The 14898-nt window shown below is 46.6% G+C and overlaps 1 protein-coding gene across 1 annotated transcript; it reads right to left on the reverse strand.

Annotated features, from left to right (window-relative positions):
* Positions 1 to 1577: 1577 nt before the first annotated feature.
* On the reverse strand, positions 1578 to 14125 carry LOC121919087. The gene is made up of 5 exons (XM_042445306.1): positions 13869 to 14125; positions 12025 to 12123; positions 9343 to 9697; positions 7311 to 7520; positions 1578 to 4244 (listed from the first exon to the last, which is right to left on the reverse strand). The coding sequence occupies exons 1-5, from the start codon at positions 14058 to 14060 to the stop codon at positions 4030 to 4032; spliced, it is 1071 nt and encodes a 356-aa protein (XP_042301240.1). The 5' UTR covers positions 14061 to 14125; the 3' UTR covers positions 1578 to 4029.
* Positions 14126 to 14898: the final 773 nt, after the last annotated feature.

A 14898-nucleotide genomic window follows, 5' to 3' on the forward strand; every position in this document is an offset into this window, starting at 1 on the left:
GAGACTCCACTACTTTCCAAGGGGATATATCCCACTGTCAAACAGCTCTTACTGCCAGGAAGTTCCTCCTAATGTTCAGATGGAATTTCTTTCCCTGTGGCTTGTATCCATTGCTCTGTGTCCTATTCTCTGGAGCAGCAGAAAACAAGCTTGCTTCTGGGGGGGAAACTCCCCCTTCCCTTCAGAGCTGCTTTGAACATCAATGGAGAAAGGGTAGCCGAAAATGTAGACAGACACCTTGGAAATATTTTAAGTGTGGTTTGTTAGGATCGGGCAGATCTCGGGCATTTGGGATCTACTTCTTGTTTTTTACTAGATTCGTGAGAGCCACTAAATTCAGTCAGGTCTAAAATCAAAACCTGTAAAATTAAAGAATTTTGAGCCCCCAAATGAGGAGTTAACAAAAGCCTAGTTCTGGGGAAAAAATTAACCTGGGATGGAGGTACATCTACAGCTGTAGGAATAATGCTATGGCTCCATCCTACAGAATCCTGGGATCTGTAGTTTTATGAGGGGCACCGGCATTTGTGGCAAAAGAGAAGGCTAGATACCCAGTAAAACTACAACTCCCAGGATTCTGTAGAATGGCGCTACTGCAAAGATCCCCCAGTCAACTTAAATTTTAGACCTATTGGAAGAGACCCTTAAGGACCAGCCCGCCCAGCTCCCTTTTGCCAATGCAAGAAACCCAGCATCCCAAGCGATGGTCATCTGCCTTCCTCCATGATGAAGGAGAATCCAACCTCAAGGCAATTCATTCCATTGTTGGAATATTTCATACTATCTAATATTTAACTAGGATTTTCTTGCTTGTAGTTTGCATCCATTGTTTTTGGGGCAGCATCCTCCCCATTTTCTCCAGGTCGAACACGCACTCCTCTCCCTTTACTGCTACTCCCAGGCAGGGATGTAGTTGCAAACTGGAAAAACACACACTCTCACCAGGACAATTACTACACTAATGCACCAAATACAGAGCCCAAAAGTGGAGGCAGCGCTGTTGATTCCAATTACTAGGAGTTTCCACCAGGTCTTTGGTAAAGCCAATGGGTGCTGCCACCTGAGACCAAGCCGCTCCAAAGTACTTAGGATTATGACAAGGAACAGTCCAGAAGAAAACATCATTGCTGGGGAAATCCGTTTCTTTTGTGGCTGCTGTGCAAAGTGCAGCTAAAACCAGAGAACAGGCAACAGGGAAGGAGGCAGAGTTTTATAAATGTAATTAACTATGTCAATTAAAAAGTGAGGGATTTGACACCGCAAGACACCGTTTTCCACTGATCATGAGACCATTTCCCCTTCTTGGTCAGCTCCAAACATTTTCCAGTTTGCTGGTGCCTTTCTGAACCTGTAGTGCTCACATTGGACAGGGGATTTTGGGACATGCGCTCCAAAATGATGCATGACATGAGAATGATGGACAAACTATCTCATGAAATGAAAAATAAAAATGTGGAAAGATTCGAAAAAGAATGGCTCCCAATAGTAGAATGCTGCAAAGAGATACGGGGAGTTAAAGAAGAGCTACTTAAAGAGGACCGTAAATAGCAAACACAGGTGAACACAAAGGAAATCTATACGGTAAACAACTGTTTTATACCTTGGTAAAGTTTAGGAAGACTCAAATGAAAAACGAAAGGAAGAATAAAACAGCGAAGGGATTCTTAGGGGAAGAAAGCAACACTGAATAACTAAAGAAATACAGATGAAAAAGAATATTGTTGAAGATCTTAGCTGATGATTAAAATGTGAAATGGAGAATCGGTGTAAACTCATGGAAAAGGAATCGGTTAGCAAACGCAAGAACTAGACACGATACCATTCAAGGGAAGAATATTCTGTTTTGATAATGTGATTCTGTTTGTAATGAAATACCAATAAAGTTATTCGGGGGGGAAACCCAAAGAACAACAACAAAAGGATAATTTTTCCAAGCTTTGGGGGAAAACACCTCTGAAACGAACGCTCAGAAACCCTTGCAGCAGGTAGGAACCTGACAGGTGTGATCCTGAACTATTTGAATGTATATAGATTAAATTTAATGGAGAAAAACGTTTTATCTTAGCACAACTGCTTAAATATTAGCTTTATTTAATATTTTCTTTGGGTCACACATTGTTTTACGCTTCCTTCCTTCGGTCCAAACCCATGCAAGAATTTTAAAAGCTACCTGTGGCCTCCTAGAAGAAACTGGGCAACAGCCACCCATTCGAATTCAGGCACATGCAGACAAAAAACTTAAGTACAAAATTACAGTACACTCCAGTCTCTGTAGTAAATGCCAGGTTTCACTCTTTATGTCTGACTTGTCTATGAACACTCTTCATTGGCTTGTCTGGCTGCATCCACACAGCAGAAATAATCCTAGTTTGACAACACTTTAACTACCATGGTCCAGTGCGGTGGAATTCTGGGAATTGTAGTTTGTTGTGGCACCAGAGCTTTCTGACAGAGAAGGCTAAATGTCTCACAAGACTACATCTCCCAGGATTCCATTGCACAGAGCCATGGCAATTAAAGTGGTGTAAAGTTGGATTATTTTGGCAGTGCAGATGCAGCCTCTGTGACATTCCCATGCAAGAAGAACAAGTGTGTGACTCCAGCAGTGAGTTTTCGGTGTGAGGCATGACAGAGAGACAGAGATCCTGTATTGGTTGCACAGCAGAAATCTCTACACTTGGAGTTCACACACTGATTGAATTGTTTGGCCCTTGTGTTGAAGGAGGATGCTGTGCAACCAAAACCAAAAGGACTATCATTACCAATTTCAGCAAGGGCAGACAGACGGGCATTGGCTGAGTGCACACCTTTACATGCACCACTGTGCTTCTGCAAAACTGGACAGAATGCAGACATTGTGCATCAGACCAGTCTCTAATTCCTTCTATAAGGGGACTTGCAAATGTAAAAGATGCCACAAGGACTCTGCTCAGACCTCCCAGTGCTGGATTGTACTGGAGCACTGGGAGTGGGTTAACCTCTTCCACTATACATACATATAGGCAGCACTACTGGTTTCAATTTCCAGGCATTTCCATTTTCACCAAGAGCAGGTCTTTGGCAAAGCTAATGGGTCTTGCCAACTTGAGGCCAGGCCAACCCCATAATACTTTGGATTATGATAATGTTGAGAGGACATTGTTGTTGGGAGGTAGAAGCTGCTCCTTCCTCTGGCTGTGCAATACAAGCTTGGAGGAGGTACCCTACAAGCAAGTAATACTAGGGATGGGGAGAGCTACACACTCGTTGCCATTGAGTGACACTAGAAAGGTTATCCAGGAAGTTTTGAGCCTCTACAGATGGGCCCAAAAGGCCAGCCTGTGGATGGTCACAGCGTAGCACCTACATGCTCGATGCCATGACCCCACACCCATGACGCCATTTTCGCACGCACCCATGTACATGACGCGCACCATGATGATGCCACTCTGGTGCTGCATCTACACGATGCAACACCAAAAGGGCGTCATCATGCCATGCTGCAGTGGACATGGTGCCCTTTAGAGGGTGCAAGAAGGGCATTTTGGCACTTCTTTTTGCGTCCTCCGAAGGCTGGATCGGGGCTGTGGCATGCAGTTGCCGTGGCCCTAATCTGGGGCAAAAAAAGGCGGTGTCTCACTGCCCCTTTGGGCTAATCTGTATAGCCACTTTATCAGGTTGAGCAGAGATTTGAACCCAAGTCTTACTCAACACTTAAACACCCAAACTGGCTCTCAGCATGCACTGCAGCAATATCACTTAACCGCAGAATCCTGGAGTTGGAAGGGACCCCCAAAGTTCATCCAGTCCTACCTTATTCTGCCATGCAGGAAGACACAACCCAAACCCTCCCTGTGACCAATGGATATCCAGCCTTTGCTTAAAAATAGCCTCCAAAGTAGGAGAGGCAGCAGCACCTTCCACAATTTAGCAGCTCTTACCCTCAGGAGGTTCTTCCCAGTGTTTAGGTGGAGTTCACTAACAGCCCTAATCCACAAACACATCCATTATGATTTTGAAACAGAGGGCCAGGCATGGCTGGGCCTCCCCTCATCCCTCTCTGGAGAGATCCTTGATGACTTTGGCCACATCAGCCATGGCCTCCTCGTTCATCTGGCAGGCGTAGAGGCCATCTTGAACCGTGTAGCGGGCATGGACAGTTCGCACCAGAGCCCGGTGCTGTCCTTGGAGCTTGGTGTCCACAAAGAGGTGGTGGCTGTCCTTTGGTTTGTGGTGCAGCACAACCAAGAGGGTCTTCGACACACCTGGAAGGAGAAGCAAGACAGACACCATGGAGGTATCGGCAGGGAAATGGAGGGATGACCGAGAAAGGGATCAATGGAGGTCTCTAGGCACAGGGGGAAAGAGATTGTGGAAGCCCACCAGGTGATGAACTGCAGCCATGGAAATAGATGACCTGCTCACAAGACTAGGAGGCCTCTTGTACTGAGCCATCATGCCATCCTGAACATACCTGGCTGTGACTGAGTTTGGATGCTAAACAGGGTCGGGATGGATTAGTCCTTGGCTGGAAAGCCACCAGTAGGGAAGGCCAGGAATCCCCATGCAGGACTAGCAAACCCAAGAAAACTGTGCTTTCCACAGAGCTGGCAATCCTCAAGGGTCTGGTTCAAGATAAAGGCAGCTTCCCTCTTTGCTTTGCTGACAGTCCCAGATTCTAGAGCTATGAAAAAGGGCTTTCCTGCATCCCCAAAGAGTCCCAGCTGCCAGTCAGAGCTGGTACGACGGAGCTGGAGGGATTCCCATGGCTCTGACATACTATATGGGAACCTTTGTAGGAATAGTGGGGAAAGAATGAGGCTGAGGTAGTATACTTTGTACCGGCCTGTGGACGGAGTCAGGGATCAGTGTCCACACGCTAGATGCCCTGACTCTGCTCACAGACTGTCATGATGGCATGTGCCCTTCCAGACAACATGCGCCATCATGACACTCCTCCGATGCTGCAGCCACATGATGCAGCACCAAAGGGGAGTCACAAAGCTGTGCTGCAGTGGCTATGGCGCCTTTTAGAGGGTGCAAAAAGGAGCCGCTTTTTGTGGCTCCTTTTTGCACAATCCGGCCAGTAAAAGGCTGGCTGCATGCCACCCATCTATACAGCCCCTGAGTCTCCCTTACGCAAAAGGGAAAAGAGATTACAGGAAAAGCGATTCCAGCTCAACATTAAGAAGAACTTCCTGACAGTAAGGCTGTTTGACAGTGGAACACATTTTTTCCTTGGAGAGTGGTGGAGTCTCCTTCTTTGGAGGTCTTTAAGCAGAGGCTGGATGGCCATCAGTTGGGGATGTTTTGATTGAGAGTTCCTGCATGGCAGAAGGGGGTTGAACTGGATGGCCCTTGCGGTCTCTTCCAACTCTATGATTTTATGATTCTATGAAAAAGCTTGGGACCAGAAGTGTTTGGGTTCTCAGAATTATTTCAATTTTGGAATATTTGCATATACAGTCCTCCCTCCGTTCTTGTGGTTTTGAAACTCGCATCCCTCGCTTATACACAAGGGATGAATGGAGGGGGGAAACAATGGGGTGCGTGTCCGAGGCGCATGTCTGTGTGCTCCTGCAGCCGCGGGCCTATATTCAAGCCAATGGGATTTGAATATATGCGAAACTCCATTTTCGTGAGGTGGTCTGGAACAGATCCCCTGCGAAAAAGGAGGGGCGTCTGTACAGTCGTCCCTTCACATCTGCAGATATGATTTTTGTGGATTTGATTATTCACTGATTTTATTAATATGTTTTCTCTAGGAATCTAGGTTCTCCAGTGCAACTCTATAGACAACTTTAACCAAAAGTTGCACTGAAGGACCTACAGATTCCTTGAGAGAACACTCCATGAGACATGTTTTGTAGCTCTTCCGGCACAATTCTATGGTCATTGTCCGGCAGATATACAGTCGACCCTCCTTATCCACAGATTCAAGCATCCACGGCTTGAAAATATTCCAAAAAAGTATAAATTCCAAATACCAAACTTTGATTTTCATTTTATATAAGGGACACCATTTTGCTCTACCATTATATTTAACAGAACTTGAGTGTCCATGGATTTTGTTATCCATAGGGAATCCTGGAACCAAACCCCAGCGGATAACAAGATTCCACTGTACATGATGTTATCTTGGAGATGGGACCCAAGTCTAAACATGAAAATCATTTATGTTTCATTTACACCTTATACACATGCTGAAGGTAATTTTATACACTGTATTGTTAATAAAATTTTGTGCATGAAACAAGGTTTGTGTACAGTGAACCATCAGAAAGCAAAAGTGTCATTATCTCACTCATGTGGACAAGTTTGGAGAATTTGGGATTTTGGAATTCTGGATAAGGGAGCCTCAACCTGAACAAAGTCTCTGGGATAAAGAACTCGGATGCCTCAAGGGTCCTGACCTGGTGCAATATTAAAGAAACAATGAAGGGAGACCTGCTAATGAATAGATGATCCCTTTTCTTTTTTCTTGATGACGAAGCTAGATGAATGGCTGGCTGAACCAGAGATGGAAAAACACCAAGGGAAGAGAACTGGTTTTGGGAAGCAGCCAAAATATGGCTAATTGTAATGTCTTATGGAGGAGTTTTTTGAGGGACAGTGGGGGACAAAGGGAGCCCCAGCATCTCTATCTGTGGTGGGCCAAGTGTGGCTTGTTTTTTGGGGGAACGTGTATATCTGGAGTCTTTAGGAGTTGCCAAAGGGCCCTCAGGAGTTGGATGTGAGGCCCAGATTTTGGTCTGTCAGGATGAGAGACAGAAGTGCATTTCTTTCCCTAAAAATAAAGCAAGATCCTTGATTCACCAGGCCAGACCTTCTAACTTCTCCAGGAGTTACAGTGGAAGGGAAGTCCCCTTTGGCAGCAATATCTTGCGTATACCATTGTGTAAGATTTCTACAGTCACTTTTCCATATCCATGGATTTTGCATAGCCCTACATGGATTCTGCATACATGGATGAAAATATCCCCCAAGAAAATAAAATCCAAAAAGCAATCATTGATTTTGTATAAGGGTCACCATTTTACTACGGCATTGTAATATAATGGGACTTGAGGATCTGAGGATTTTGGAATCCATGGGATGTCCTGGAACTAAACCCCAGTGGATACCAAGGACCCATAGTAGCACTCGCCTGAGCCTGAGAAGGACATCAACTTTGGACATCCTCCTAGAAAGTGCAACCACTTGCATAACAGACCAGCATAAGTCACCAACAGGGATTTGGTCCAAGTCCTCCAAGCTTCTCACAAGCCAATTGTTGTTTTGGGTAGCAAGAGGTTCACCCGTCCACTCCGAACCCAGACCGAACTACTTACTGCTGCTCAGCCCCTCAAGAGCGTTTTCAATGTCGGTGCCTATCCGGGAAGCAATGGGGCAGAAGACCAACAGGAAGCGGCTGGAGTTTCCTTCGTAACTGTCCACCTGGAGGTTGATCCGATGGTACGACAGGTGCTTAGAGACACCATCTAAGAACTGCTTTTCACAGCCACCAGTCTTACCAGTAGTCAAAACTTGCACCAGAAAGTCTGGAAAGGAGAAGAGAAGGTGGTGAGGACCAGAATTCCCTTGGACACGCTGCTGCTGAAAAGGAAATCAACAACAGTGCTTCCACCCAACACTTTGCAGCAACCAAAGGGCTCCAACTCCCAAAAGGACACATACAGTAGTCATAACGGAATGTGTTGGATAGAAAAGCTCTCTTTCTTTTCTTGGTGTATGCCTTCAAGTACTCTCCAGCTTAAGTCATCCCTAAGATGAAAATATCATGGGGCTTTCTTGGCAAGATTTGTTCAGAAACCTTGCTTCCATGAATATGTTTAATCTCCTCTGACAGCCATCCCAATTGGTGACTATCATGACATTGTGTGGAATCCACTTCTGGACTGCACAATGTCGTGATGGTCACCAGTTGTGGCTTTTGCTTCTGGGGATTTCATTATTCACAAATTTAACTGATATGTTCTTTATAGGTCCTCCAATGTGACTCTGCTGGAAGCTGACCATAGAGTCACCCTGGAAGACCTAGAGTTTCCTAGAGAAAACACTTCTCTAGGCATTTGTAGGTCCTCTTGGTTTATATCAGGGCTGAAGAAAGGGTGGTCCATAGGCCACACATAATGCTCCAGGGTTTGTCAGCAGATGCTGGATGGCCATCTGTTAGAAGGGGTGCTTGGATCGTGTCTCCTTGCATGGCAAAATGGAGAGTAGATGGCCCCTGGGGGACTTCTCCAATTCTGTGATTCTATGTCAGTTAATAACCCCTGGTAGACTGAAACCAAGAGATAATCATATAGTGCAGATCGATGCCAGTGTAGCTATGCTGGAATTGTACTGGGCTGTCCACTGACTGCACGACCAAACCATCGCCACCATACTTTGAATCTGTCAGGAGAAACTGTTACCCTGGGACCAGACCCCCGATCTCCCCTCATATTTAATATCAAGTTAATGTTAAAAGGGACACTGGGGTGAGTGACCTAGGAATGATTCCAGTATAAAGCCTGGTCACTTTATACTTGGAAAATTGGTTAGCACTAGCAAGTAAGGCACCATGATAGGAGGCACCGGCATAATCCCTTTTGTCTTAAGAGGGAGACAATGGGGTCATGGCCAAGGAAGGTGACTGCATGCACATACCTAGGACAGGGACATTCCAGCTAAGAATGCAAATCCTTTTGTCTAAGGTATTCACACCAGTCACTTGAATATTTACTACAGCTCCTGACCATTCTTTTCCTCCTGGAAAACCATTTAGCAAGAGTCTAATGCTTTTATTCCTTGGCCTCTGCCCCCAAGATAAGGTTTTGCGTATAAATATTAGTGTTTAAACAACAGTTCCTTGGCCTAGTTTACAAGCAGACAGGGATGCTGTCAGTTTTTAGACTCCTCAGTGCGCCTGCCACCCCACATCCCTCGGCAGCTATTGAGCCCTCTCCGTTCCAGACTCCCATTGATTTCAACCACACTCCACGATCGGTAACGTATCACTGTTAGCAAGGCTTCCACTACCCCACTTCTCCCACCTTTGTTTCTTAGTTCTTGTGTGTATGTGTGTGAACGTGTTGTGTGCATGTGTTGATTATTTCCTTAATAAAAATACAGAAACCTATTTCAAGTGCCTCTGGAGTTCTGTGTGATTTGAAACTGGGATAAAGTTTAGTCCCAAGGCTGATATTGCCCCGGCCAAAGTATTATTTTATTTGAGCTATTAAAATTCCCCTACACATATTAATTTGTACCCTTCTGGGACCCCAGAAACTTGGGTAACAAGATGATTCCGGCATCCTTCCATGTCTCATACTCCAGCTCTTCCCCTTCAGCCTTACCCCCGGGGGCTGTTTCACTCACCTGTATTAGACCATGGAAAGCTCCATTTTTGGTGGGATGATTTCTGCAATCCTGGTTTATGGTTTTTCTTTGTCTCCCAATGCTCTTGCTGCGGTGGTTGAGTCTCACCCGGAGGCTGGAATATTTGCACCTCCCCATTGTATCTCTGCTGGCAATGCTGCCTCTCAGACATTTGTGCCTCCTCTGTATGTCTCTGCTGCCAATGCTGCCTCTCAGATGATGGCTGCAACGCTGAGGCCTTCCAGTTGCATTTCAGCTGCTCATTCTCGTGAAGAAGGTGGGCAAAGATTCGGAATTGTGTCTCCTGGGCCTGGAGAAATTCCTTGACCATGGGGTGCGAGGACTCCCTCAGAACCTGCAAAGGAGGAAAAGTTTGAGATAGGATGCTGAGAAGCCATAGCGTGTCCAGAGAAGGGTGACCAAAGTGACAGAAGGTCTGGAAACCATCAGGCCCTATGAGGAGCAGCTGAGGGAGCTGGGTATGTTCAGCCTGGAGAAGAGAAGGTTAAAATGTGATATGAGATCCATGCTTAAGTATATGAAGGAATGTCATATTGAGGATGGAGTAAGCTTGTTTTCTGCTACTCCAGAGAATAGGACATGGAGCAATGGATGCAAACTACAGGAAAAGAGGTTCCACCTCAACTTTAGGATTGTGTGTTGGAGTTTCCTTCTTTGGAGGTTGGATAATTGTCCAGAGGAGGACAACCAGAATGGTGAAAGGTCTAGAAACCATGAAGCCCTATGAGGAGTTGCTGAGGGATCTGGGTAGATTTAGCTTGGAGAAGAGAAGATTACGGGATGACATGATAGCTATCTTTATATATTTGAAGATGTGTCATAATGAGGATGGAGCAAGCTTGTTTTCTGCTGTTCCAGAGAACAGGACCCAGAGTAATGGATTCCAACTACAAGAAACGAGATTCCACCTCAACCCACCTCCTGAGGGTAATAGCTGTTTGATAGTGGAGGAAGATGGGGTCTCCTTCTTTGGAGATTTTTAAACAGAGGCTGGAGGGGCATCTGTCACAGGAGGACTTTGATATTGTTTTCCTACATGGCAGAAGAGGGTTGGAATGAATGTTCCTTGGGAGTCCCTTCCAACTCTCTGACTCTATGATTGCAGGCTTTCGAGTGAAACCAATGGAGAGTCATGTTACAGGAGAGAACAAGGCATCATGGGCAACTCTTCAAGGCAGAGAGCAGGTTGGAGAGTTTATGATCTGCCACACTGTTAAAACAGTTTAAAACCACTCTGTCACGGATCCACACTATGGAATCCTGGGATTTGTAGTTGAGTGATGAAATTGGAATTCTCTAATGAAGAGCTCCCCTAAGTGCCAGAGGTCAGAGGAAGTCTCCAAGAGACGCATCACACTATCAAACTACAGTTCCCAGCATTCCACAGGTTGCAAACATGGTAGTTAAGATGGCATCAAATTGCTATAGCTGGGTTGTGGGGGTTTATTCTTATTTCAAATAGGGCAGGGGGCATAGTGTCCCCACGAACAGTCCACAAACAGGAAGATGCAAAGGAGTTGACAGCACCTTTTGGTCTGTTTTCCCCCAAACACTGTTTCTGGTTGAGATAAAATACAGCAATCCAAATAGTTTGTTGTTGTGGTTGTTGTGTGCCTTCAAGTTGTTTCTGACTTACGGCAACCCTACCACAGAGTTTTCTTGGCAAGATTTCTTGGCGACTTCCCAAGCTCCCTCAGTGGGTTTCATGGCCGAGCCAGGAACCGAATCCTGGTCTCCAAAGTCCTAGTCCAACCCCCAAACCACTATGCCATGCTGGATGATCTGAGCCATACAGCAGCTATAAAGGAGCGCGTTGGATAGAAAAGGCCTCTTTCATTTCTTGGTGTATGCCTTCAAGTACTTTCCAACTTATGGCAGCCCTAAAATGAACCTATCATGGGCGTTTCATGGCAAGATTTGTTCAGAAATCTTGCCTCCATGAATATATTTAATCCTCTTTGACAGCCATCCCAATTGGTGACAATCATGACATTGTGCGGAATCCATTGTGGATTCTGTGCAATGTCACGATGGTCCTCAGTTGTGGCTTTGAGATGTGGTTTTTGCTTCTGCAGATTTCATTATTCACAAATGTAACTGATTTGTTCTCTCTAGGAATGTCTAGGTCCTCCAATGTGACTCCGTTGGGAATTGACCATAGAGTCACACTGGAGGACCTAGAGTTTCCTAGAGAAAACACTTCTCTAGGCATGTGAAGGTCCTCCAGTATGATTCTATGGTCAACGTCCAGCTGATGTTGGCCACAGAGTTGTAGTGGAGGATCTAGAGTTTCCTAGAGTTTTCCACTTCCATGGGAATCCCATGCCCCCAACCCTAGTGAATGTGGAGGGCCCACTGCATAATAAGCCCTTGGAGTATTTGCCTCCTACCTCAAGGTCCCTATGGACTCTACAGGGAATTGGATTGCTGTCTGTGTGATACTCTGGGTAGAATTGGAGATTTAGGAGCCCAGTTCTTCCATTGTCTATGAAGGGATGCTGGGCTTTGTCAGTAGAAGGGCTGGAAGGCTTCTTTGCTGAGTACCATCTGCTGCATCAGTTGCTACCAATAAAAATTACTTTTTTTGCAGTAACCTGAGTCAGTTTTCAGCACCAAAATAATTATTCTGCAAAGCTGGAATTAGAACACAAGAGGACTTACCTGGAGGATGGACTCAAGAGAGCCTGTGCTTTCACAGATAGTCACTCTGTCTACCGCTGAACCGCTTCTGCTTCCGGAGGGCTCTTGGTGGTTGGGATGCTGTGTAAATAGAAAGAGGGTCTCTCTTTAAGAGGAGCAAAAAGGGAAGACCCTCAGTTGGGTCAAGACAAGACGAGCTGCTTGAAAGGTTAGATTTTCACTTTCCATTGTGTGCATAATCCTGCACACCACCTGGAATCAGATCACTTGTTGCATGTGGGAAATAAGGAGCCAAAAGGGGTTATAAAATCAATAATATTGCTTGAAAGGGATCATCATCATCATCATCTCCCACTTTTCTCCCAAAATTTTACCTTCTTATTATCCCAGTTTGCCCTTCTCTGAACCTGCGCCAGCTTAATTTCAGCCTAGTTGTCAGAAAAATGTCCCATTACTAAGTCATGGCCCATAGTAGCCAAAGTATAGTTGCCCCTCCGTTCCCACGGACTTGAGATCTGCAGTCTTGAATATTCATGGAGGGGGGACCTCTGTTAATTTCAATGGGGTATGCCCTCATGTGCACCCGCAGGCATGTACCCTAGTCAAACCTATGGGGCTTGAATATCGGCGAGTGAGTCTCCATTTTTACAGGGGGTGGGTGAGTCCAAAACAGATCCCCGTGAATATGGAGGGGAGCTTTGGGAATCCCCTATTAAGAGAAAGGAAAGAAATAAGAAGACAAAACCCAGATTTAGAAATCAAATGCTCGCTCTGTTTCTTTCCTTACTGGGCACCACCTTGGCCTTCCTTCCTTGTCCCTGGCAGCAAAGTGGCACAGAAGGGAACTATGGGCCTGAACAGACAGGCCAAAATAAAGCTGCTTCAGGTCACTTTGGAGATATGTTGTTTAAATGATGCATGAGTCCTAAGAGTCTAGAAGCTATACTAAAGCCATGCTCCAATCCTAAGGACTGGAGCATAGATTTGGCGCAGCTACTGGCCTCTTAAGATGCCTGTGTCATTTAAACAGCATACCTCCAAAGTGACCCAAAGCAGCTTTATTTTGGCTTGTCTGTTCAGGCCCTATGTCTCTCTGGGTCTTTTGCCTTTTCCGCTGCACCTGTTGAATCACAGGCTGGCTCAGGACCTGTAGTTCTGGGTTGACTGGTTTTCCCTTGGCAAGGAATGGCATACAGCTGGGAGGAGGAGACATTTAGGCAGAGGATGCCCTTTTGCTCTCCACTTTTGCTTTCATTTTCTTCTTTACCAGCTCCAGGAAATCCCAGTTCTGGGAAACACCTGCCACCCTTTTACACACAGGAAAACTGGCATACTCCCTTGTTGGGGTTGTTGTCATTGAGGAAGTTGTTATTACGTGCTTATAGGGAAACATTGTAAAATAGGTGCCCATAGGGATACATTGGGGCAGTGGTCCCCAAACTGTGCCCTTTAAGAAGAGCTTTGGGATTTCAGATCCCAGAAGCCTCAGCCTTGTTGGCCAATAGTCTGGGATTCTGGGAGCTGAGGTCCACAATCCCTTAAAGGGCACAGTTTGAGGGCCCCTGAACTGGGGACTACTTGCCTATAGGGAACCATTGGGAATTATCTGCTCATAGGGATACACTGTGGAATATATGGCCATGGGGATACACTGGGGACTACTTGCCTATAGGGAAAGATTGCAACATAGTTGCCCATTGGGATACATTGGGGAAGTGCTTAGCATGGGCCAGTCTTCTCCAGTGTTCCTCTATGGGCAAGGAGTGTCCTTTCTTTAGTCCAGCCCCCTGGATCCCGACCGAGAGAAGGCAGCCAGGGCTGGGCCGGGGAGCCTCTGAGCATGCACAGAGGGCCCCTTCCTTTACCTCTTGGGGGGAGTTGGATCGCAGCCAGGAGGGCAGAAGGGAGCGCAGGGAAAAGGGGGCCTGGTCTTCCTCCTCCTGGGGCCTCCCCTTGGCCCTGGGGGGCCTGGCCCCCTCCTCCTCCTCCTCCTGGGGGCCCCAAAGGGAGGACTCCCCCGGCAGGACAGGCCCTTCCTCCGGATCGGGACCCTGCATGGCTGCTGCTGCTGCTGCTGCTGCTGCCTCTCTCTGGGGAGGAAAGGGAAGAAGCGATCGAAAGATTCGAAAGCGAAAGGGAGGAAGGGGAGGAGGCAAGGGATTGGGCCCCTCCCCAAGGCCTCTGAGCACGTGCAGAGCGCCTGCTGCTGCTTCCCCAGGAGAGGCCCAAAGGCGGGGGCTCAGCCAAGGGGAGGATGATGAGGCTCCTCTTGCCTTCTGTGCTGGGCCCAGGACTGGTCCAGATCTTTGGGAGTTTAGGAGTACTTCTGGACTGGTCCCTGCAGTTGACATCTCAAGTAGATGCGACAGCCAGAAGTGCTTGCTGTCAACTTCGGTTGATACGCCAACTGCGACCCTTCCTGGGCCAAAGGGACCTTGAAAGGGTGGTACGTGCTCTGGGAACCTCTCGCTTGGATTTCTGTAATGCGCTCCACATGGAGCTACTCTTGTACCAAACTCTGAAGCTTCAGTTAGTACAAAACATGGCAGCCAGACTGGTCACTGGTGCGTCTAGGTTTGACCATATAACACCTAAGCTGAAAGCTCTTCCCTGGCTCCCTATCTGCTTCTGGGCAGAGGACAAGGGGTTGGTTATTGCCTATAAAGCCCTACATGGCTTGGGCCCGAGTTACTTGAGGGACCGCATCTCCCCATATAATCTGCCCTGAACACTCAGATCATCCGGCAAGAATCTATTGGAAACACCATCTTCCAAATATGTTTCCTCATCTGTCGCGGCAGAGACGCAGAGACAGGAATGGGGGTGCAAAGCTTCTTCTGCTGGCCAGGTCTTGGCCAGCACTTTTTATTCACATCAGGGTTACATTAGGTTTTA

The sequence above is a fragment of the Sceloporus undulatus genome, chromosome 1 (genome assembly GCF_019175285.1).
Source record: "Sceloporus undulatus isolate JIND9_A2432 ecotype Alabama chromosome 1, SceUnd_v1.1, whole genome shotgun sequence".
NCBI lineage: Eukaryota > Metazoa > Chordata > Lepidosauria > Squamata > Phrynosomatidae > Sceloporus > Sceloporus undulatus.